We start from the raw sequence: 22,375 nt of genomic DNA, 5'->3' as shown, positions 1-22,375 counted from the left end.
GTTTGAGGCTACCCTCAGCTATATAGTGAGAAATTGTCTCAAGGAAAGAAAAGAAAAGAAAAGAAAAGAAAAGGAAAGAAAAGAAAAGAAAAGAAAAGAAAAGAAAAGAAAAGAAAAGAGAGATGGGGTAGAGAACAGAAGAGAAACGACAAACAATTCCTGCGTGAACAACAACTGAGGTGGCTCTCTGGCCTCCACACAGAGGCACACACATACAACACACATACAAGGACACGAATGCACATATATACATGAGACAACATGACAAGGGAACGGCTTTTCACCTGACATTTCTTCCTTCCTTTTTTTTTTTTTTGTTTTTTTTGTTTTGTTTTTTTTGGATTTGGTTTTTTCAAGACAGGGTTTCTCTGTGTAGCCTTGGCTGTCCTGGAGCTCACTCAGGCTCCAGGCTGGCCTCGAACTCAGAAATCTGCCTGCCTCTGCCTCCCAGAGTGCTGGGATTACAGGCGTGCGCCACCACCACCCAGCCTTCCTAATTTCTTAATCTGTGTGTTATTCTTAGTTGAACATTACCTATCACCACATTACACGCCAAAGCCTTTAATGCTTCCATGGTGCTATAAACAGAGTCATAAAGGTTTCCCTTCAGGAGAGAATTTTAGCATTCCAATATTCCAAGTTACACAGGATGACAAAGCCAGTGCCTTCAGTGCCATAGGAAGGATCACCCACGTGGGGCTGGCACGATGGCTTGGCAGGTAAAGGTGCTTGTTGACCACTGTTACTGGTTAGGCCTCTGTATGTGTGTGGTACCAATTTGACACAAGCTAGAGTCTTCTAGGAAGAGGGAACTTTGATTGAGACAATGTCTTGACTAATCATTGATGTGGAAGAGCCCAGACCACCATAGATGTTGCCAATCTGGACAGGAGGTCCAGCAAGTTGCGTAAGCCGTGGGAAGCCAGCCAGTGAGTAGCTTTCCTCTGTGCTCTCTGCTTCAGCTCCCTCCTACAGGCTCCTGCCCCGACTTCCCTCAGTGGTGGACTGTGACCTGGAAGTTGTAACTTGAAATGACCCCTTTCCTCCTTCACAATGCCTTGGCCAGAGTGTTTATCAAGAGAAACCTAAATAGGACACCAAAGCTGATGAGCTGAGTTTGATTCCTGGGACTCACATGGTGGGAGGAGGGAACTGATTCCCAAAGTTGTCCCCTGACCTCCACATGAGTGTTGTGGCACTCTCTCTCTCTCTCTCTCTCTCTCTCTCTCTCTCACACACACACACACACACACACACACACTTACTCACTCACAAAAAACAAAGTGGAAAAGCACAGCTTAAAAAACAAAACAATCAAACCCTGTATCGAAAAACCAAAAAGCCAAAAAACAAACCAAACCAAAAGAAACCCCCCCCCCAAACCCATTCATTGGGCTAAGATTTGAAAGAAGATAAGGCCCACCAAGACCTGTTTGAATTACTTTTTTCTTTCTTTCCTTTTTTAAAATTTAGTTATGTATGAGATATACTGTGACTGTCTTCAGACACACCAGAAGAGGGTATCAGATCTCTTACAGATGGTTGTGAGCCACCATGTGGTTCCTGGGAATTGAACTCAGGACCTTTGGGAGAGCAGTCAGTGCTCTAAACCGCTGAGCCATCTCCCTAGTCCCCCCCTCAACACCCACCCCCTACCCCTCATTTCTCCCATCCCCCCATCCCCCCTTTTTCTTGAGACAGTATCTCACTATGAAACCCTGGTTGTCCTGGAACTCACACTATAGACCAGGCTGGCCTTGAACTCACAGAGCTATGCCTGCCTCCAGCTTCCTGAGTGCTGGGATTACAGGCATGCGCCCCTACACTAGGCTTGTTTGTGTAACTTCATTGCAGCTCAAACAAATGTGACAGTCAAGAGTAAATCAATGTCAAGTGTATAAAATAAGTGGATCTTGCTAGATGAGGGAGTGTTACCAAGAAAAGCAAGAACAGGAGATCTGAGAATTGTACAGAGCTTAACCCCTGAGAAGGATTAAATGTCTCATGGTGTCTAGAAAAATACTATAAAATGTGGAGTCTCTAAAATAGCCAAAGTCTTTTCACTAGGGGCCCCTGTCAAATCAAAATAAGCTACATACTTTCTTACTCACAGTTTATAAGTTCACACTTAGAGGGAAGAGCCAGGACATAGTGACAATCAAATCAGAACCCACATTCAACACCGTCCAAAGTCCAGCACTTGATGTATGGGACACGCCCACAATCACCTAGGCTCCAAAGAGCCTGTGAAGCTCCGGCTCTGCAATCCACGGCCCACATAGCTCATGCCCCAGGCTCAGACTGACCCCAGTGCACAGCTGCCGCCGCCCTGGGCAGTCATCCCACAGCCCTGGCATCTCCACGACTATGGGATCGCCACATGTGATCTTCCCCAGCGGCCACTCGGCCTCCCTTCAGGGCTCTGACCTTGCCACATGGAACCAAGCCTCAGCCACTCTTCACGACCCCTTCAGTCTTCAGAACCAGTATCACTTGGGGGGGCCCTTCCACATTCCCAAGTTTGGCTGCCACCATGAGATGCAGCCTTGGCCCTCTCTTGGGGACATAGCTTCTGTGTGCTAACTCCAAGAAAATGCTCCCAGATTTCACCTCAGTGATGCTTGTCTCTTCTTAATCACTGCTGATTTCTCAGCTCTAGCTAACCAGTGTGGACTGTCCCAGTAGAGAGAGCTAAGGTTTCACTTTATAATGGGACTGGCCTTTTGGCAATCATAACTGATTCTTTAACCCCAGCTGCCCAGACTCACAGATTCTTAATTAAACTCTCTCTCTCTCTCTCTCTCTCTCTCTCTCTCTCTCTCTCTCTCTCTCGGTTTTTCGAGACAGGGTTTCTCTGTGTAGCTCTGGCTATCCTGGAACTCACTCAGTAGACCAGGCTGGCCTTGAACTCAGAAATCTGCCTGCCTCTGCCTCCCAAGTGCAGGGATTAAAGGCATGCATCAGCACTGTAAAATATATCTCATAAACAGCCCTAGCCAGGCATGGTGGTGCACACCTGTAATCCGAGCACTTGGGAGGCAGAGGCAGGCAGATTTCTGAGTTCGAGGCCAGCCTGGTCTACAGAGTGAGTTCCAGGACATCCAGGACTATAGAGAGAAACCATGTCTGGGGGTGGGGAGAGGTGGGGGTAAGAAATAAATAAACAGCCCTAACAGAGGCTTGAAACTTCATTAAGCCGGGCCTCCACCATCTGCAGTGCTCTCAGCATTATCTTCCAAGTTCCCACAACAGTTCATCAAGATCTAAGAACTTGGGTTATAGAGATGGCCCGCTGACTGCTCTTCCAGAAGTCTGAGTTCAATTCCTAGCAACCACATGCTGGCTCACACCCGTCAGTAATGGGATCCGATGCCCTCTTCTGGTGGGTCTGAAGACAGCAGGATCTAGGCACATGAACAGCTTTCCCAGCTCCTGTACAACAACACCCTTCCCAATCTTCCTAAGAATAACATGTTCACATCTGTCACAGTAATACCTGAGCCCTGGTACTTGTTTTTTGTTTTGTTTTGTTTTTCTGTTTGGTGTGATAAGACACCATGACAAAAAGCCACTTGTGAAGGAGAGGGTTTTATTTCATCTCAAAATTATACTCCACCATGAAGGTAAGTCAGGGTGGAAAATCATGGCAGGAACATGAGGCAGGAGCTGCAGCAGAGGCTGTGGAAGAACCGTGGGTGTTACTTTCCACAGTGGGCTGGGCCCTTCCGTATCAGTCATTAATCAAGAAAATGACTAGTCTATAGGCCAATTGGATGGAGGCGTTTTCTCAGTTGAGGGTCCTTTTCCCCAGATGACTCTAGCTTATGTCAAGTTGACAAACAAAACAAAACAAAACAAGACCAATATACAGGGCTTAATCCTTTTTTTTTTTTTTTGTTAGATGCACTGTCTCCCTAAAAGCCCGAGGGGCCTCTTAAATTCTGAGATTATGGGTGTATGCCACCTTACCAGCTCTAAGAATTAGTTACCTTTCCTGGGTTTATTATCAGCTTCCTCTTCTGAGAAAGATGGGAGAATAGCACTTTGCGCTGCTAAGTGGGTCAGCAACACTCACTTTGGGCAGGCTACTTCTGAGACCCAGGTCTTAAGTATATAAGGGTGTAGAGGTGAGGGGGGCTCAGCTCAGTAGTAAGACAGATGCTTAGCATGAACTGCAAGGCTCTATAGTTAAGCCCCTCCGAGGTGAGTATGTGTTTTGTCAGTTGAATATTCAGTAGGTACTGGGGAGGAGGGGCAAAGAGGCTTTACCTGGAGCTGGAGTTAGAGTAAACTCCTAATCATGCAAGGGTTTGTCCTTCTTTTCTTGTTTATATTTCTTTATTTTATTTACTTTATTTTTGACTGAGCTTTGGCTGATCTCCCACTCACAGAAAAACACCTGACTCTGCCTCCTGAGTGCCAGACTTAGACATGCACCATCGATGACTTTATTTATTTATTTATTTGTGGTTTTTTGAGACAGAGTTTCTCTGGGTAGCCCTGGAGCTCACTCTGTAGACCAGGCCGGCCTCAAACTCAGAAATCTGCCTGCCTCTGCCTCCCAAGTGCTGGGATTACAGGCATGCACCACCACCGCCCGGCAAAAACACAATTTATCTATTTTGATTAAGAGGCTTTTTGTTTGTTTTTGTTTGTTTGTTTTTATTTGGTTTTTTCTTTTTTCTTTTTTTTAAGATTTATTCATTCTATGTATATGAGTACACCGTTGCTGTCTTCAGACACACCAGAAGAGGACATCAGATCCCATTACAGATGGTTGTGAGTCACCATGTGATTGCTGGGAATTGAACTCAGGACCTCTGGAGTCAGAGCTGGGCTTTAGAGCAGTTAGTGCTCTAAACCCCTGAGCCACCTCTTCAGCCATGGATTTGGTTTTTTTCGAGACAGGGTTTCTCTGTGTAGCCCTGGCTGTCCTGGATCTCACTCTGTACACCAGGCTGGCCTCGAACTCAGAAATCCGCCTACCTGTGCCTCCCAAGTGCTGGGATTACAGGCGTGCGCCACAGAGTGGGTGTCTGTATGTCACTTATTTGTCTGGTGCCCGCAGAGAGCATAGGACCCTCTGGCAATAGTGTTGCGCACCGTCCAGTGGGTGCTGGACTAAAACTTGGGTCCGCAGAGCCACCTCTCCATCCCTTATTTTTATCCCTAAACCATAATAAATGCGTGGGAATTTTCCTCTCAGGGAGTAGGTGGAGCATGAGGGTAAACTCAGCCAATCAGACACAGAAGAAATACTTCCTGCTTGGACTAGCACGTCTAGAGCGCCGCGAGAGTCCTCAGAGCGTGGCTCCGGAAAGTCCCCGGAATTTCCTCTTTCTCCAACCCTATTGGCTTTAGCCTTTGATCACCTGACTCACCCGACCAACGAGAGGCGGCTGAATCAGTACTTCCGCCTCTGTATGCTAGTCACTATGCCCGCCCCAGGAACACTCTGATTGGATCTCCTCCTGAAACTCGCTCGCTTATTGGCCAGCGCGGGATTCGGCTCTCCAGCGGCAACCTAAAGCTGTGTCAGAGAAGTCCGGCAGCTCAGGAGCCATGGCGTCTTATTTTGATGAGCACGACTGCGAGCCGTTGAACCCCGAGCGTGAGGCCCGCAACAATATGTTGCTGGAACTCGCGAGAAGAGTGCGCGGGGCTTGGAGCTGGGCCCCGGGCAGCAGGTTTCTGGGCTGGGGTTTGGCGGAGAGGGCGGGTAACCTGGAAGTGGGGTGAATCATGAGGAATGCTAGTCTGGGCGTCGTGGTTAGTCAGGTCGGAGTCGTTAATTTGGGCCATTAATGAGTAGGGCCCGCCAGGGCATCGTGGGAAAGACTGAGGTGGGAGTAGCAGAGGGAGGCACCGGAGAAGATTGTCATGGGGGCGGACACGGCCTGTGTCCGAGAGTGTAAACTGGGTAGTGTTTTGCTAGTAATAAGCAAGCACAGAATGCCTTCCTGGAATCAACTCTGGCTTTACTGGTTCATTCCTGAACGACTTCCTTGAGACTGCTATTTCTAGTAAAATGGGAAAGTTGCTTGGAGATGGTTAACGCCTTTAATCCAACTACTTGGGAGGTAGAAAAAGGGAACTGAAGGCGAGCCGGAGTTGTCTGATAGCTGTGCTGGTCTTGTTGTTGTTGTGTGTTTTGCTTTGAGACAATCTCATTATGTATCCCTAACTGGCCTGGAACTTAATAAGTAGAAAGGCTTGCCTCGAACTCAGCCTCCCCAGGGTTGTGACTAAATGCATGGGCCACCACTTCTCACGCCTACCCTACTGAGCAGCTACTGTGCGCTATTCGTTATCATCACTATTAGCCAGGACGGGTATTTTTGTCAGTTAGTGTCCAGTGGATGACGGGGCCAAACATAGATGAGTTTCTTAGTTCTGATCTTCTACCTTCTTCCTCAGATCACTCTTTAATAGGATGGACTTTGAGGACCTGGGGTTGGTGGATTGGGAACACCACCTTCCCCCACCCGCCGCCAAGGCTGTGGTGGAGAGCCTCCCCAGAACAGTCATCAGTGGCTCCAAGGCTGGTGAGGACACACGTTCTTTTTTTTTTTTTTTTTTTTTTTTTTTTTTTTTTTTCTCTCTAGGGCAGATAAGCCTGATCTGTCTCCTCACAGCCACCAACAATCTGGCCTGTTAGTTTTCTAGGCCAAGCCTGTTGTCTGAGTGGGAGGTTGGGTTGGGCCTTAACAGCTCTCCTCATCAGCACTTCCTCTTCAAGATCTCAAGTGCCCCGTGTGTCTTTTGGAATTTGAGGAGGAGGAGACTGTCATTGAGATGCCCTGCCACCATCTTTTCCATTCCAACTGCATTCTGCCCTGGCTAAGTAAGGTACTTACCCCTCCCGTCCTTCCCCCACGCCAGTTCCTGAGCAACTTTTTTTTTTGGCTGCTGTTGTTACGAACTGGGATGAAATCAAGGGAGAGAGCAGGGGTGAAAGTCAGGAGCAGGAAAAGGCTGGAATATTGCTCTTGATTTTTCTAGACAAATTCCTGCCCTCTGTGCCGCCATGAGCTGCCCACTGATGACGACAGTTATGAAGAGCACAAGAAAGACAAGGTAGGGGCTGGTGAAGGGTACAGCCTGGTCACTCCGTCCCTGCCACACCTCCCCACTCCTCAGCAGGCTTCGATAGGCCTCTGAACCCCTTACTTTGGCTCCTTTCCAAGTCAGTCTCGTGAGGGGCAAAGGTCTTAGCATTGTTGATGCTAGGAGCCTGAAGAGAGGCCCCATGACAGCTGCTCTGTGTAAGGTGCTATCCAAGTGCTTAGCCCTGGCCTTGCCCAGCCTGCTGTCTTTCTTCCAGGCTCGGAGGCAGCAGCAGCAGCACCGCCTGGAGAACCTCCACGGAGCCATGTACACGTGAGGGGCAGCTAGGGCTGAGAGCTCGGCCTCTGTGATACCTTCCCTTTGCACTTTGAATCATTAAAGGTTTCTTTCCCCGCCCTGCAGCTACACTGCTCACCAGCTGCAGCAGGGGCTCCTGCATCGGAATCCTCCACCCTGCTCACCAGTAAGGTGTCAGATGTCAGAGGTGCCAGGTTGCACTTCCCTCTCCGCCAGCCTCTCTCTACACTCTGGGTGGGGGGGCTCTGGAGCAGCCAGGGCTTGGGTCTAAGTGTTCTTTTAGAAGTCAGACTGTGCCTGGCACTTTGTAGCTATTTAGAACTGATAAATCAACTTGCACCGCCCCCTTCCGGAAATCTCTAGTTAACCTTGGAACCTTTAGTTAACATTGGAATCCTGGGGGTGTTCTACATTTCCACAGAGAAAACTTTTAACATTGTAAAAGTTGCTGTCTGTAACCCACCCCTATAGGCCCCCTTATCAAGGCAGACTGAGTTGGGGACAGAAGTGAGACTATAAAGCCAAGCCAGTTCTGCAGCTGTTTAGAGACTCGTCAAGGGGGACAAGCCCTTGTGGAGGTTTCACTATGTGACCTTGGCTGGCTTGGAACCCACTACATAGACCAGGCTGGCCTTGAATTTAGGAGATCCTTCTGCCTCTGCCTTCCCAGTGCTGGGATTACTGGTATGTACACACCCTTATGATTATTCGAATGGCATCTGTCACTCTTAGTTTCTGGCAACCTCAAGAATCTTTCCTGGAGGAAAAATTCTTTCCATCCCTACCTACTGGATTGCATCCTCCCTGATCTCCAGAACAGACTGCAAACATGCAAATTAGAATTCTTTTAATAGATATAAAAAAGTACTAAAATACTTGTGTGGTTCTGCTGTGTTATTTGCCCTAAAGGAAGTGAGGGGCAGAGTGAAGAACCCAAGTGCAGCTGGGTGGGCCTTCCCTTAGGCTAAGGCATGCCCTCCCATCCTCCGGCCTCGAAAGCCCCTGCTGCTCCAGCCCCCAATTCCTGCAGCAGAAAGGCCCAGTGGTCTGGCTCTGGCACTGGGGGGTAGAAGGCACCTGAAGGGCTGGGCAAGTGAGGACAGGTGACCTTTAACACATAATACTACTCTGGTATGAGGGACCAGGACAACTAGCAGAGGCAGCTGTGGAGGTCCTGTTCCTCTATGGCACGGGTGGATGTTGGCCACTTCTCCAGGAGTAAGGAAGCCTAGATCCCAACAGTACTCTCTAACACTTGTTTTTGGTACAAAATAAATGTAAAGAAGGTAGAGGGCACAGGTGTTGTGGAGGCTGGGCCAGCCACCCTCCAGACCTCAGATCATGGCAATACTCTCAGGAGCACAGTTGAGGTGGGTAGAGGTGCTGCTGCTCCCAGAGGACTTACAGGCCCTGTCGGGGGTGGGCTGTAGTGCGGCCACCAGTGTGTGTGAGGAGACTGCCCCGAACTCATAGCTGAAGGTGCCATAGAAAATGAGGATATCGAGGACAAAGGCCCATTCACACAGGGCAGTTCCATGCTGGAGCTGAGAACTCTCGTGGAAGAAGAAGACTCCACCTGGAGCAGAGCTAAGGAAAGGTTCGAGGCCGTGTGTGCCTAGCAGCCCCTGGGTGGCCATCCCACATACGTACATAAGGAAAAGGACCGGGCCCCGAAGACTAGGGCAGTGCCACTGGACTCAAGGTCCCGTCCCTACACCAGCCTGGGGAAGAAGGGTTGAGTTAGGGCATGAGTAACTGGCTACCCTGCCCCAAAAGGATACTAAGGACCAGGGTGATGAGGGCGATGATGGCCAGCACAGTCCGAAAGTAGGCCATCGCCATGTCCAGGCGGGTGGTGGCCCCGTGGTAGAAGAGAACACAGTGCAGGCACACAAAGAGCAGCCCCGCAGGGAAGGCCACAGCAGCTCCGATGTAGTGTAGAGACTTGGCATGGTCCACCTGGCCCAGCAGAGGCTAATCCATGAAGCAGCCCCACGTCTCCTGCCCCCTCCATTACTTCTCCCATCCTGGCCTTGGTCAACCTCCAGGTGTTGCCCCTACAGGCATCCAGACCCTATTAAGGGGAGGAGGGGAGGGGGCACCTGGAAATTGCCGACTACCACGAGGCCTGCGGCATTGGTGCAGCCAGTGATGAGTGCTGTGGTGTTGATCCAGGAGTGCCGGTTCTGCTCCAGGAGCTGCCCATACCGAAGGAAGCAGATGAGGGCCACTAGGAGAAGACAGCGATGCTGGGGCCGGTTCTTTGCCTCCTCCCTAGGCTTTTAGCCAGGACAGTTGTTTGAAAACTAGTTCGCATCTAGCTGATTGGGGCCTAACTATCAAGGTAGCTGGGCCTACCCCCTCTTGCCAGCTACCTGTTGTCCTTGCCCACAAACTACCACCTTCAATGAACAGGGGAGAAGTTGGTCCTCTTACCTCAGCCCCTGGTGATGGGGCAGACTGCAGAGTAAAGGTTTCTGGGCTTTTCTAGAGATAAGGGGTAGGGGTCTGATGGTATCACTCACCCATAAAAGCACCCATGTTGCCAATGAGACTGAAGAGGCAGCTCTCTGGGGGGTATGTGCCACACTTGCTGAGGGAGGGGTAGGGACAATAAGGCAGGCGTACCAGTAGCCCTCTCCGCCCCTCCCAGCTCCCCCACCTCAGCCTTATCTGTGCTTGGTCCACAGCAGGCAAGTCTCTGATTTTTTAAAGAGTTCATATGTATGAGAGAGAAAGCCATGCCCTAGAGCCTGGCAGATCTAAGACTCGCTTGCTGAGGCCTGCCGCTGGTCTGACTTTCTTGAACTTGTGCTGGGCACTCAGAGGTACTGAGCCTAAATCCATATACTTTCGTTGGCTGTGTGACCCGAATAAGTGTCTCCAAGCCTGTTTCCACAGCTAAAAGTGGTGAAGAAAACAGAACCTAACCTGCAGGATGGATTAAAAGGCACCACTGGCATATAAGACTCAACAGCAGCCGGGCAGTGGTGGTGCATGCCTTTAATCCCAGCACTTGGGAGGCAGAAGCAGGCGGATTTCTGAGTTTGAGGCCAGCCTGGTCTACAAAGTGAGTTCCAGGACAGCCAGGGCTATACAGAGAAACCCTGTCTCGAGAAAAACAAAACAAAACTCAACAGCATGCCCAGCTCCTAGAAATAGCAAGTAGTGCATTTATTTCTTTGAAACAGCCTTACATTGCTGTTTCAACTAGCCAAAAACTAGCTGGAGATGATCTTGCATGTCTGATTGTCTTGCTGCGATTGTAGGCATGCACTACCACATCTTGTTTTATGTGGTGCTGGGCTCTGTGCACACTAGGCGGGCATTCTGCCAACTGAACTTCATGCCCGATGCCCAGGCATGGGCAGTTCTTTTCTCCATACAGGGTTTCATATAGCACAGGCAGGCCTTGAACTTACCTTCCTCCTTCTGCTTTCCAAGTGCTAGGATTATAGAGCTTTGCCACTAAGCCTGGCTTGGCAGTGTTAATTGGCTCAGTGTAATGTTTCTTCTTAAACTCCAGAGACAGCTCTTTGCTGAGGGGATTTTTGAACCTCTGCAGGGACCTACCTGATGAGAGGAACATCATCGAGGGTGCAGCAGGTCTTAGGGCCCCCTTGTTCAGCAGGGTCAGGGGAGCAGGACTCATTGTAGGACCTGGCAGGTAGGACACAGGGTAGATTGGGGGAAGGAGCATCTTAGAACTTTGGCCTCAAAGAGAAATCTTTCAGACATCCCCAGGACCTTCCTGAAGCAGAAGCAAAGAAGATGAAGGGATGGTGGGAAGTGGGTGGATGAACAGCATGTCATGCCTGGAGACCAATGTCAGAGAACAGCCTATGGTCTCCATGGAGCTTGTGAGCTCAAGGAAGGACAGAGATGAAGGGCGCTTTAGAGCGAGGCCACGTGCGGGGTGTCCATACCAGTTCTCCACTGGGCACACGTGGCGGTTCATCACGGCCATGGCATACCTGTGGGAGCAGAACGGTCTCTTCAGACCCAGCCACCTCCTCCTGGCTCTCTTGACTTTTGACCTCATTCAGCCTCAAAGTCCTTTCTGGGAATTCATTTGGTGGGGTGAGGAGGGAGGTAGTTATTGATGTAGCAGACCCTGCACAATTGCCTCCACTAGAGAGCGTCTGGAAGTTGCCCTGTCTACAAGTGTATGTCAGAGCTGTCCTGCTGGACCGCAGTGGTGCCAGCTTGTCCCAAGAGGCTGTGTGCCCAGGAATCGGGCCAAGCTTTGGAGACAGAAAGAGTGACCCTGGGTACCATTCTGGAGCCTACAAACAGGACAAGGGACTTTGTGTGTGCATCGAGCTCCTCTTAGGCCCCCCTCAACCCACAGCCCTCTTACTCACACAGTCCATATGCCCGTGATGGAGAAGGCTGACAGGCTGACAGGAAGGAGGATCCAGGCGGTCATGAGGGAGTGGAGCCAGGGTGGTGGTAGTTTGGGGGTAAGGATAACAGGTAGGTGGGGAAGAGGGGACAGGCCCAGCTACCTTGAGATATTTCGGCCACAATCATCAGCTGCCCTGGCCTGGTTGGGGAGAGAGATCAAGGTCCAGGGTCTGGTGACTGGCCAGGGCGGGTGGGGGAGGGGGGAGGACTTGGGAGGGGGAGGGTGGGCAACACTTCATCCAGAGCTCTCCTTGGGCGTTTGATTGTCCAGACTTTGGGATGAGCCCCGGCAGGATCGTGGCACCCTCTGGCTATCCATCTGGGGCCTCCGCGGTCTACCCAAATGCCACGGGCGCGCTGAGAGACTCGGGCAGGGCTGTAACATCTGGAAAGAGAGCCACGCTCCCCGGCCAGAGGGACGCCGGCTTGGTGAAGGCTGGAGCTAGGACAATCAAGGGGATCATGCCAAGGAAAGCCTGGGAGGGTGCGCCGGGCCGAGAGAGAGCGGCTGCGAGTCGTTGCCGTGCGGGCAAACCACCTGACCACCGCGCCCCGGCAAAGGGGCGGGTTCTCGAGGGAAGCTTGACCGGGTCCCGTTCGCGTGGGCACGGGGACCCCAGCTTGGGTAGGAGTGTGCAGCCAGCGACGACACCCCCTCCCTCCAGAGCCCGGCTCCCCAAGATGATCCCTTGGAGGCCGCGGGAGAAAAGGAGTCCAGTACGCACCTCCCCGGAGCTCCCTGCTGCCGCTGCTGCCGCCGCTCCCTGCTCGGCCCCCTCGTGGCCGCGTCTCCAGCTGCGGCCCTCGGAGCAGCCCTGAAAGGTTTAAAGGGCCGAACGGCCCCGCCCCTGGCGGCCCCAGGCCCGCCGCGCCGCCCGCCGGGACGTGGAGTCCGCGCAGCCCCGGCCCCGGTGCCGGAGCCCCGCCCGAGACTACAACTCCCGAGCCCCCGCAGCAATGTCACGGGGAAACGTGGGCGGTGCCCCAAGTCCAGGGGACCTGGGCGCCCGGGGCTATGACCCGGACACCTCTGACACCAAGATCTAGAGGGCAGTTGTCATTCCTGCGGTGGGAGTGCGGGCGGGCTAGCCCTGCAGCTCCGCCTGTGCATGTCGCCTGTGGCTGTCATCGTGCACGTGGCTGGAAGAAGCCTTCTCCACTGCCTCAGCGGACTATATGACTTTGGGGACGCTCCTCAACTCCCTCAATGTAGTGCCCCAAGCCTGCCACAGGCATGAGGCAGGTGGGTGAGAAGCCAAGCACCAAGCCCGGGTTTGGCTTAGGAAACCCAAAGCAGGCTGGGTTCTGCCCACCCCACCCTGTACGCTCCGGCCCGCCCCTTTTAGCAAACTCTGGAAAAGGGTTGCTTTCATTTTTATTTTGGGGACACACGAGAACTGGCCATAAGTCACGGTGTCCAAGATGTTTCCTGACTCAACACTTACTTAAAATAAGGTACAGGGTCCTGAAAATACATGCAGGTGCCTGTGTAGGGCCGGTGACGACTAAAGCTGCCAGGTGTTCATTAACAGAGGGGAAGGTGAGGGACTCAAGTGGAATCTAGGAAAAAACAGGACTATGTGGGAATAAATGATTTCTTAATTTCTCCTCAATTGATGGACCGAGTGTGCTCCCTGAATAGTCTTTTCTTGATGGAAAGGGCATGGTTACTTCTGCTTACATAGGACAAGTGTTCCTGGCTCTCCCTATAAGCAGTGGGGCCCCCATGAGACAGCGAATCATTATCCCCAGGGGGCATGATCCCAGGCTGGTAGGAGTCGGAGATAGCCACTCTAGTGAAACCAAACCTAGCTGCACAAAATCCCGCGCTGAAACAAAATGGAGCGGAGCAAGCTGTGACCTGGGGCTTCAAGAGAAGCCTTTGGGATCCAAATGGAGGACAGGAACGGTTCGGGAACTACTGAATGGTCTTTTCCTTCTTACCATCTGAACTCAGTGAAAACAGGGCCAAGAAATATGACTGTGCAACGATCACTGGACAAGACTGGCTGGCTGAACTGACAGGGGTGGAGGTGGGTATAAAGTCCAGCCCAGTCTCTGACCCTAAGGACAAAGGGGAATCTCTCAGTAACACAGAATATCTTCCTGTCCCAGTACATTCCAACTAACCAGGTACCTTTTTCTTTTAAGTGACACTGTGAGCCATCATTGAAAACCATCTTGGGGAGAGGGTAGAGTCCTATTATGTAATTCAGATTAACCTCAGACTAATGATCCTTCTGGCTTTAGCCTCTAGAATGCTAAAATTATAGGCAGGTAGCAACACACCTCGTTAGTTTGTTTTCTTCCCCTCAAAGGGACTATATAGTCTTGTGGTAGGAACTCCCTGAATTTGACTGACAGGGTGTGTGTGTGTGTGTGTGTGTGTGTTACAGTGTGTGCTGGGAACTGAACCTGAGTCCTATGGAAGGGTGCCAAGTGCTTTTTAACATATATATACACAGGCACATATACATACATATATATTACATATGAGACAAGGTCTCACTACATACCTCAGGCTGGCTTTGAACTCAAGAGATTTGCCTGGCTCCCAGTGCTCCCAGCTCAGCTTAGTGTCTAGCTTTTGACTGTTAACCTGCCCCTACCTTAGTACTGCCAGTATAGGCCTGCCAGTGTATGGGTACGCCACTTAGCTTTGTGGTTCCTAACACTCACTGTGTCCTACTGAGCTGGGTTTGTATCTGTATCTCATCATCAGGGGAAGGTCTTGGAAGATTGCTCACAAACCCTACTGACTCTTCTGCCTTCTTGTTAGGTGACTAGAATTCCAGGGCTGCGTTGCTGCAGGCACTTTAGGTTTAATATGCCAACTCGAATAATCCCTAAGACACACACTCTCGGCTACAGGTCCTAATGCGGCCCAGGGTGTTTATGGACACCTGAAGGAGGAAGCTGCCTAAGAGGACAGGAGTAGGACCAGATGTCTCTCAAAGTTCCAGCTCTTACGTTACATGAGTCTCTTACACTCCAACCAGAACAGCTCTTAAAATAGTCAGCACAGCAAGAGGCGAGATTTCCAGTGCTGACTGGGTAGGAGAGTGACTTTAGGGCAGGCACTTAACCTCCCTTCCCCCCAAGTACACAAGTGATTTCACAACTTTTGGCAAAAACAGTGTTGTAAAAAATAGTTTATTGGTTTAAAAAGTACCTTCCATGATTTTCAAACAATTTTCATAATTCATTTTATTTATACAGAAAACACTGGAAATGAGAAAAAGAATGTCTGGCTTTTTCTACATTTAGCACCATGGCACAGCGAGGACACTCTGCTGCTGCTGGTGGTGGCTTCCGCTACTCTACAGCTACAGTGATCCTTCCGTCTCTGTCTCCTCTCCTGAGCTGTTCACCACCATTCCCAACCTCCTCTTCTGTTTGCTCTGGGAAGGGAGGAACCCCTAACTAGGAAGGTTTTCACTTCTAGCAACACTCAAACGCCAAGGAAATTTGGGCTGAATGCCAACAGCTAGCTCCTTAGGGATAGGGCAGGAATTCAAGAGTTAAGGTTTCAAATAACTGTCAACAGTCCATATGGGATTTCCCCAAAAGGCTCAGAGGTAGGAAAGTCATCTGTCCTTTATACAAAGGTCTCATTTAAATTTGAGTTATCTGGAAAGCACCACCTGACAACAGGTCTGGTCAAACACATAGCAAGTTAGCTATTCACCACCCAGAGCCTCCTCCCATCTGGGCTGCTCTCTTGTTGGCAGTGCGCCCTAGATGACCAGACATTTATTGTAGATCCATCCTGCTGGCTAGACTGCAGCCAGTACATACTTTACTCTCATCGTATACACTTTTATATCTTTTCCTTTTGCCCCACACTTCAAAGTCTTTCACGCTTGTCAGTGGGCTACAATGCCAGCTTTATCATTTATTCTTGCATAGCCCAAACCCCTTACAAAACCAATGAATGATATACACTCAGTCCAGGAATCACAAAGCTGTAAAATACAGTCTTAATTCTAGTTAAGAGCTGAAGGAAAAAACAGTCCATAGAGAATGGGAATGAAACATTTTTTGTTTGATATAAGGTCTATGTAGTTCATGCTGGCCTCAAACTCAAACCAATTTTTTTTTTTTTTTAAATAATGGGGGTAGGGTTTGAGACAGGATCTCTCTATGTAGTCCTGGCTGTCCAGAACTTGCTTTGTAGATAAGGCTGGCCTCAAACTCAAGAGACCTTCCCGCCTCTGCCTCCCAGGTGCTGGAATTAATGGTATGTGCTACCATGCCTAGACATAGGGCAATCCTTTTATCTCAGCTTTTCAAATGCTAGGATTACCATCATACCTGCCTAGCCTCCCTTGCCCCCATACTCCTCCCTACCCAAAAAAAAAAAAAAAAAAGAATGCCAAGAAGTTTCATCTACTCGAATGTTGATTCTGAAGCAGTTTGCTGTTAAATCCTGCCTATGGCACAATGCTTCTCCTGTGCTATAACACTGTGCAGTTCTGAGAACTCACTATGGCCTGTGAGTTTTGAAATAGGTAAGAGGCATCTATCTGGAAGCAGGCCTGCCAACTAAACTGGACAGTATTATTACGGACTCTAGAACAGGGCAGCAGAGCAATGAAGCTGGGCCATTAGGCCGAGGGCAGCCCCGAGAGGCATTTCAGGGATGCCTAGAAACATCAGCTCTCATAGGCTGCCTCAGAATGACCACTCTTGACCGGCAGTAGTGGTGCACGCCTGTAATCCCAGCACTTTGGGAGGCAGAGGCAGGCGGATTTCTGAGTTCAAGGCCAGCCTGGTCTATCGAGTGAGTTCCAGGACAGCCAGGGCTACACAGAGAAACCCTGTCTGGAAAAAACCAAATACAAAAAAAAAAAAAAAAAAGAAAGAAAAGAAAAGAAAAAAAAAGACCACTCTTCATTTAGGCACAGGTTTGGGGCTTTAAGTCGTCATACAGGACAAATTAGCCAAGAATCAAGAATGCTTTCTTAGCTAGAAAATCTTTCATACACACTGATAAGTAAAGTGCTTCTGGAAAAAGAACTTAGAGAAGTTTCCATCAGTCTCCTGTGAGGTCTGTGAGCACCACATGAACACCTAAAAGGCCTCTGCAGAACATCTGTTCTGCATCATCGATGCTCATCTATTTCTTCCTTCATCAAGAAGTGGGAATAATGGCAAATTTGTAGCTGTCAGGTCTCCCTCGGATTCTTCAGGTGTTTTTAGCTTCACTAACAGAATCAGGATCTAGGAAGCACAGCTTTAAGAACGCAGACCCCAAACAAGTTCCAGTGTTCTTTGTCCAGCTAGAGTTCCGGTGAACCCTGTGTTTCAAGTCAGAATATGGGCTAATTAGCTGGAGACTCAAGTGGCCTGCAGGGTGAAGAGCATGGAGTCTGGCAGGCCTCCTCTGCTCGAGGCTCTGGATGGGCTCTAACTGTCTAAGTCCCCCGCACTTGCAGCTCTCGTGCACAAGTGCAGGTGAAGGCTTTTCCCTTTGACAGCATACTGGGATTAGGACTGACAAACTTAAGGCACTGAGAACCCCGAGACCAGTTCTCCCGGGTGAGAGCATTCAGGTCTCTGGCTACCTCCAGAACCAGGCCCTTCTAACTTACCACCTAACTCAATGCCCCCGAGCTCTGGCATGGCAAACTGTGACTCACTGTTTTATGACATAAAGCAGATAGCCGGCTCTATTACATGTTTTCAGCAGAGTGGGATAAAACACAGTAGGGACCCAAGAGTCCTTGAAAAGCTACCAAACTCGTACAGTCAGAATGATCTGGAGATGCTAGCAGACAAAGCCCTGGGGTAGGAGGTTTGGTTGCGGGCAGTCTCGGGGCTTCTAGGCTGTCTTATGACTCACGTTTCAAGTTGCTGAAGTTAGGTTCCTAGTCAGGAAATCTTAGGTGCACCTGAATTCCTGTGACCAGGATGTCTTGTGGACTTCAGACCTTAGCCTAAGCTTGTGTTGAAAAACATGTCCCCTGTTGGAAAAATGCTATGTCTGGGGATCTTTACCCAAAGGACCTAAGTTACAGTTATTTAGCTTTTCCTTGAGACAGCTTAGGTTGGTCTTTAACTTGCAGCAGCCCTCACACTTTGGCTCTTTCGTGCTGGGGTTAAAGTGTGTGAGGATCCCCATCCTCAGACAGACTTGGGAGGCATCAAAGAAAGCAGGGGGCAGAGAAAGGGCCATTTCACTCCTCTATTGATGTTCTTCACAACTCTATCTAATTTTTGCAACTACAGTCCTCTCACCCCAGGACAATTACAGCTATCGTCAACGATCCCATCTTCACTCATTCAAGACTGCTAAACCACAACTGGAGAGTTACTTTTCAGACTGCTTTGAAAATTCCCGTTTAGTCTGAGCAGAAGGCAGTCGCTTTACAGTTAGGTGGTGAATTTGGTAAGCCTAGCCAAGGCAGGTTTTTCTTTTTTTAACCTTTTTTTGTTTGTTTTGAGATAGGCTCTCTACACCACTGTTTGTCCTGGAACTAGATGTGTCGATCGATATGATCAGGGTGGCCTTGAACTCACAGAGATCTACCAGTCTCTACCTCCTGAGTCCTGAGTCCTGGGATTAAAGGCATGTGCCATCATGCTTAGCAGGGCAGTTTTTTCAACTAAGAACTGCAGCTTAGCTCAGCATTTTCTTCCTGGGTCTCCTCTATCTTGTATCATCTCCTAGTAGACAGTGCAAAGCAGTGAGGCATATGAGTAGCTTAGGAAAGCCACAGAAGGGGAAGGAGATGTGTTTCCAAATAGGCCTCAAAACCAAAGCTCTCCTGTTTATTGGCATTGGAATTACTTGGAGAACTTGTTAGGAAGGCAGGCTTCCAGAAGCCCCATCCTAAATTCCTGAGTGGCAGAGAAACAGTCATGTTGGAGGGGGGGGGGGGGGAATAGATTCTACCTCAGGCAAAAAGGTAGGAGAAAGGGATGGTGACAACTGAAAACAGGCCTAGGGAAAGATGAGTGAAAGAAAGAAACAGGAAGGGGTTTGACAAACACCTCATCAAGACATCAGCACATGGGCAAAGGCTTCAGAAACCCTGGCTCTCCCTGAAGTCTCTGCTCCCAAAACACCAAGTTAGCCAAAGCTGTCATAAAATTCCAGAATGTTAGGTTAGATGCGTGGACAAGAAAGAACAGCTGCTGAGAGGTAGGTCAGATGTGGTCCTGCAAGACCCTTGTAGGAGCAGCAGCTTCCTGTAGGAGGGCAGGATCCCTGAAGAGCATATGCACTCATCCTGGCACCCCCAAACTTTAGGTGCTCTCCTTGGGAAACATTCTGCCAAGTGCAGTGAATCCTGCCTTCCACCCAGTCAGTGTTGGCTCTGGCGCTTTGCAAGTTCCTCCTGGATGCGCAATCTGAGGGCCTCTCGCATGGCTGGATCCAGAGGTGTGTGTGCTGATACTTCCTCACACACCCTTCCGGGATCATCATCCTACGTGGAGGAAGAGTCAGGAAACTCAGAGTCTGGTCTCTCTCAGAAAAGTGCTGCCCTATTCCTAGACAGCACTCTCACAGAACTGTTTGGTTTAAGGCTTCTGTTTCTCAGGAGTCCCCTGTAACAGTGATTCTCAACTGAGGGTCACAAGTTTTCCCCCAACTAGGAATCTCTGTGTACTGACTGGGAAGACATGTTTTCCCACTGGCCCTGAGATTAACAGCGGCCCAGGAACTGGTGGTAGTTTCCATCACGGCCCAGGGCCATTACGCTGCAGCTGTTTCCAGAAGGCATACCTGATACACAATAACTGATGTGACCTCTCCACTGTCCGCCTCATATTCTAAACAGAAGAGCTGGCGGCCAGGAGGCTCGAGCTCAGCGCTCCCATTACTGCTGCTTTCACTGGACTCCTCACAGTCTGGGTTCACTGGGTGGGTGGAGCCATCTGTAAGGGCAAACCAGAATGAGAGGGAAGAAGAGGGTGCTGCTAAAACCCCTGCCCACAGAAACTATCAGAAAAACAGCACCAAGAAAGCCTCCAAGCTTCCGACAGACCCTGGGTATGTATGTGTGTGCACACAGTGTGTGTGTGTGTGTGTTGCTCTGTCAATCAGGATTTTAAGTTCTCTTTCTCTCTCCACTCTAGCACAATTCCGTTAGAAATTAAGTATACGATGCATACGCCTCCTACAAATATCACTGGAAGCTGCTGAAAGGATGGACAGAGCTCTGCCTCAGTTCAAATCCAGGCTCTGCCGTTTACTAGCTCTGAGATGCTAGACAACTTATTCACCTCTTTGGATAGTGAAACAGACATAATAGTTCTCAGTTTACTGGCGTTCTATGGACTCAATAATGTACTCAAGATCTAAAGCCTCAGTAACAGCCCACAAACTTAAGAGTCATATGTTAGTTAACATGAGTTCATGGTCACAGAAAACCCGAGAAAAGGCCATTTACTGCTCTTTTTATGTACTGGTTCTTTTTTGTTTGTTTCCTCCTTTTTTTTTTTTTTTTAATCTCAGCCACACTTTCTCTCTTCCAGGTGACAGAAATATTAAAGCAGAGCAAGATAGACCACACTGGTGGACAGTGATTCCTGGCCGGGTCCCAGGTACCTTATATAACAGTGCAGTTTAACTGGGGTCACTGGCCCTGGAGAGGAGAACTGGGGTCGCTGACGTTGACGCAGTGGCTTCCGTGTGGGCCGGGTGAGCAGGAGCCCTGACGTAAAGAAGAGGGGCTTGCCCAGGGGCGGGGCCGCGAGCGGCGGCTGCTCACCTCGGTGGCGTGGCAGGTACACCTGTAGGTCTGGCTTGCGGGGCCGCGTGGGCGCGGGCGTGTGGCGCCTCCTCGCCTTCTCCTTGGCCGCCTGCTTCACCTTCTTGTCGTAGTCGTCCCTGCGGGGAGCCGAGCGGGAGTCAGGCGCTGTCACCCGGCCGAATCGGGCCGGGCCGGGCCTGGGGCGGGGCGGTACCGAGCGATCTGGTTCCGACGGATGTGGTGTACGAAGCCGTGGCTCATGTCCAGACGCCCGCCGGGCTTGCAGCACAACCCCGGGCCGGGATCCCGTGCCGCCTCCATTCGGATCCTGGGTACAGAACCGGCGTAACCGCCACAACGGCCGCGGAACTAAGGCCGCCGGCTGCGGTCACGACTTCCGGCTGCGGACCTCGACTTCCGGGTCCCGTGCCCTTTTTCCGGTTGTGTAGGGGCGGGTGCGGCGGAGCGAGGAGGCTTTCGAAATTTGAGAACCTTGATCTGTGGACGCGGTTAGAGCTGGAGGTTCGCTCACTTTGTAATATCACCTGCACGAAAGGATTATGTAGCTAATACAAGGAAATTATTAAAGAATTCGAGCCATCCACGAAGACCGAAAATGCCCTCTATTAGAGATGTTGGCTTTCTTTTTCTAGTCCTTTAGTATAATAAGCATCATTATGAGATCAAATATGTGTGTATAAGTGTTGTGTGTATCTGCTTTGCTCCTTTCTTTAAAGCTAGATTCTGCACGTGAGGAAGTTTTTGTCATCTCCATCACCTTTGCTCCATCTTCTTCCTTTTAGACCCCCTCCTTGCCTCCTATGCCGCCCCCCCCTCACACACACACACACACACACACACACACACACTTAAATCTAGGTCCTTCATATGGGAAAAACACGCAATATTTGTGATTCATCTTTCCAAATTATACTGAATTCGCTTGACATCTCTAGGTTCACCATTTCCCTACAAATGACATAATTTCTTTCTTTATGGCAGAATTAAAAAACATGTTATATATGCCACTTGGTTGACTCTTTAATCCAACTGTGCCTCTTTCCTTATTTTTGTGTTTGTAGCGTGTGTGTGTGTGTTGTGTGTTGTGTGTGTGTATTGTGTGTGTGTGTGTGTGTGTGTGTGCTGGTCTGTATTCTTTACAGGTTCCTTTGAGATAGGGCCTCTCACTCAGCCTGTGATTAAGCTGACAGCCAGGCTTTAGTGGTCCTCCTGTCTCCACTTCCCAAATGGCAAGGATTATAGGCATAAGCCCACTGTAGGCTTTTTGCATGGGTGTTGGAGGATTTGAACTCATGCTTGGACAGTAAGCATTCTCGTCACCTGAGCCAATCTCTGCTTATTAGTGGACGTCACTAAAAACATCTCTCTAATAGGCAATGAAGCAGACCAGTGCCCAGGTAGCTAAGTTTTTCCCACCCATACCCAGTGCCTATTTCAGCCACGTTGGAACTGCATTGCTGGGGCCCGGGGTTACTTCCTTAACTGTCCATGGGAACTTGGGAACTTTTGAGGGTCTAATAATGTATAGCCTTCTCTTCTTTTTTCCTTCTGGTATGTAGCCCAGGATAGTCTTGAACTAACTGTGTAACTCAGTTGGCCTTCAACTTTGGGATTTGTTTTGCCTAAGCCTGAGAGTATAGTTTTTCTTTTTTCTTTTTCTTTTTCTTTTCTTTTCTTTTTCTTTCTTTCTTTCTTTTTTTTTTTTTTTTTTCCGAGACAGGGTTTCTCTGTGTAGCCCTGGCTGTCCTGGAACTCACTCTGTAGACCAGGCTGGCCTTGAACTCAGAAATCCGCCTGCCTCTGCCTCCCAAGTGCTGGGACTAAAGGTGTGTGCCACCACTGCCCAGCTGAGAGTATAGTTTTTCAAGTCTTCACTTTAA

At 49.8% G+C, this 22,375-nt stretch overlaps 3 protein-coding genes across 4 annotated transcripts; 1 reads left to right on the top strand and 2 right to left on the bottom strand.

The window, feature by feature from the left end:
* The first annotated feature begins 5,521 nt into the window (after positions 1–5,521).
* On the top strand, positions 5,522–8,240 carry Rnf181 (ring finger protein 181). Its single transcript, XM_052173925.1, has 5 exons — positions 5,522–5,687; positions 6,418–6,545; positions 6,740–6,849; positions 7,003–7,077; positions 7,325–8,240. The coding sequence occupies exons 1-5, from the start codon at positions 5,563–5,565 to the stop codon at positions 7,382–7,384; spliced, it is 498 nt and encodes a 165-aa protein (XP_052029885.1). The 5' UTR covers positions 5,522–5,562; the 3' UTR covers positions 7,385–8,240.
* Tmem150a (transmembrane protein 150A) lies at positions 8,196–12,573 on the bottom strand. Its single transcript, XM_052173914.1, has 8 exons — positions 12,498–12,573; positions 11,730–11,911; positions 11,292–11,339; positions 10,939–11,025; positions 9,891–9,958; positions 9,468–9,595; positions 9,147–9,324; positions 8,196–8,941 (listed from the first exon to the last, which is right to left on the bottom strand). The coding sequence occupies exons 2-8, from the start codon at positions 11,792–11,794 to the stop codon at positions 8,700–8,702; spliced, it is 816 nt and encodes a 271-aa protein (XP_052029874.1). The 5' UTR covers positions 11,795–11,911; positions 12,498–12,573; the 3' UTR covers positions 8,196–8,699.
* Positions 12,574–14,906: 2,333 nt separating this feature from the next.
* C2H2orf68 (chromosome 2 C2orf68 homolog) lies at positions 14,907–20,890 on the bottom strand. 2 transcript variants are annotated; one of them, XM_052173923.1, is made up of 4 exons: positions 20,689–20,890; positions 20,493–20,611; positions 19,505–19,656; positions 14,907–19,205 (listed from the first exon to the last, which is right to left on the bottom strand). In XM_052173923.1, exons 1-4 carry the CDS (start codon positions 20,793–20,795, stop codon positions 19,083–19,085), a joined length of 501 nt encoding a protein of 166 aa, XP_052029883.1. In that variant the 5' UTR covers positions 20,796–20,890; the 3' UTR covers positions 14,907–19,082. The 2 variants fall into 2 exon arrangements, with proteins under 2 accessions (XP_052029883.1, XP_052029884.1); XM_052173924.1 differs by having other exon boundaries at positions 19,113–19,656; positions 20,330–20,611.
* Between the last annotated feature and the right edge of the window lie 1,485 nt (positions 20,891–22,375).

Source organism: Apodemus sylvaticus, chromosome 2, assembly GCF_947179515.1.
Source record: "Apodemus sylvaticus chromosome 2, mApoSyl1.1, whole genome shotgun sequence".
NCBI classification, from domain to species: domain Eukaryota; kingdom Metazoa; phylum Chordata; class Mammalia; order Rodentia; family Muridae; genus Apodemus; species Apodemus sylvaticus.
The sequence above is the reverse complement of the archived record's forward strand: the minus strand, read 5'-3'. Positions and strand labels throughout refer to the sequence as shown.

Coding starts and splice junctions, on each gene's coding strand:
- Rnf181 (XM_052173925.1), top strand. CDS start 5,563: ATGGCGTCTTATTTTGATGAGCACGACTGCGAGCCGTTGAACCCCGAG. Junction 5,688..6,417: donor AGCTGGGCCCCGGGCAGCAG/GTTTCTGGGCTG, acceptor CTTCTTCCTCAG/ATCACTCTTTAATAGGATGG. Junction 7,078..7,324: donor AAGAGCACAAGAAAGACAAG/GTAGGGGCTGGT, acceptor TCTTTCTTCCAG/GCTCGGAGGCAGCAGCAGCA.
- Tmem150a (XM_052173914.1), bottom strand. CDS start 11,794: ATGACCGCCTGGATCCTCCTTCCTGTCAGCCTGTCAGCCTTCTCCATC. Junction 11,340..11,729: donor ATCACGGGCATATGGACTGT/GTGAGTAAGAGG, acceptor CTGCTCCCACAG/GTATGCCATGGCCGTGATGA. Junction 9,325..9,467: donor TGGTAGTCGGCAATTTCCAG/GTGCCCCCTCCC, acceptor CTGCTGGGCCAG/GTGGACCATGCCAAGTCTCT.
- C2H2orf68 (XM_052173923.1), bottom strand. CDS start 20,795: ATGGAGGCGGCACGGGATCCCGGCCCGGGGTTGTGCTGCAAGCCCGGC. Junction 19,657..20,492: donor GTACCTGCCACGCCACCGAG/GTGAGCAGCCGC, acceptor TTGCCCTTACAG/ATGGCTCCACCCACCCAGTG. Junction 19,206..19,504: donor CATCAGTTATTGTGTATCAG/GTATGCCTTCTG, acceptor TCCTCCACGTAG/GATGATGATCCCGGAAGGGT.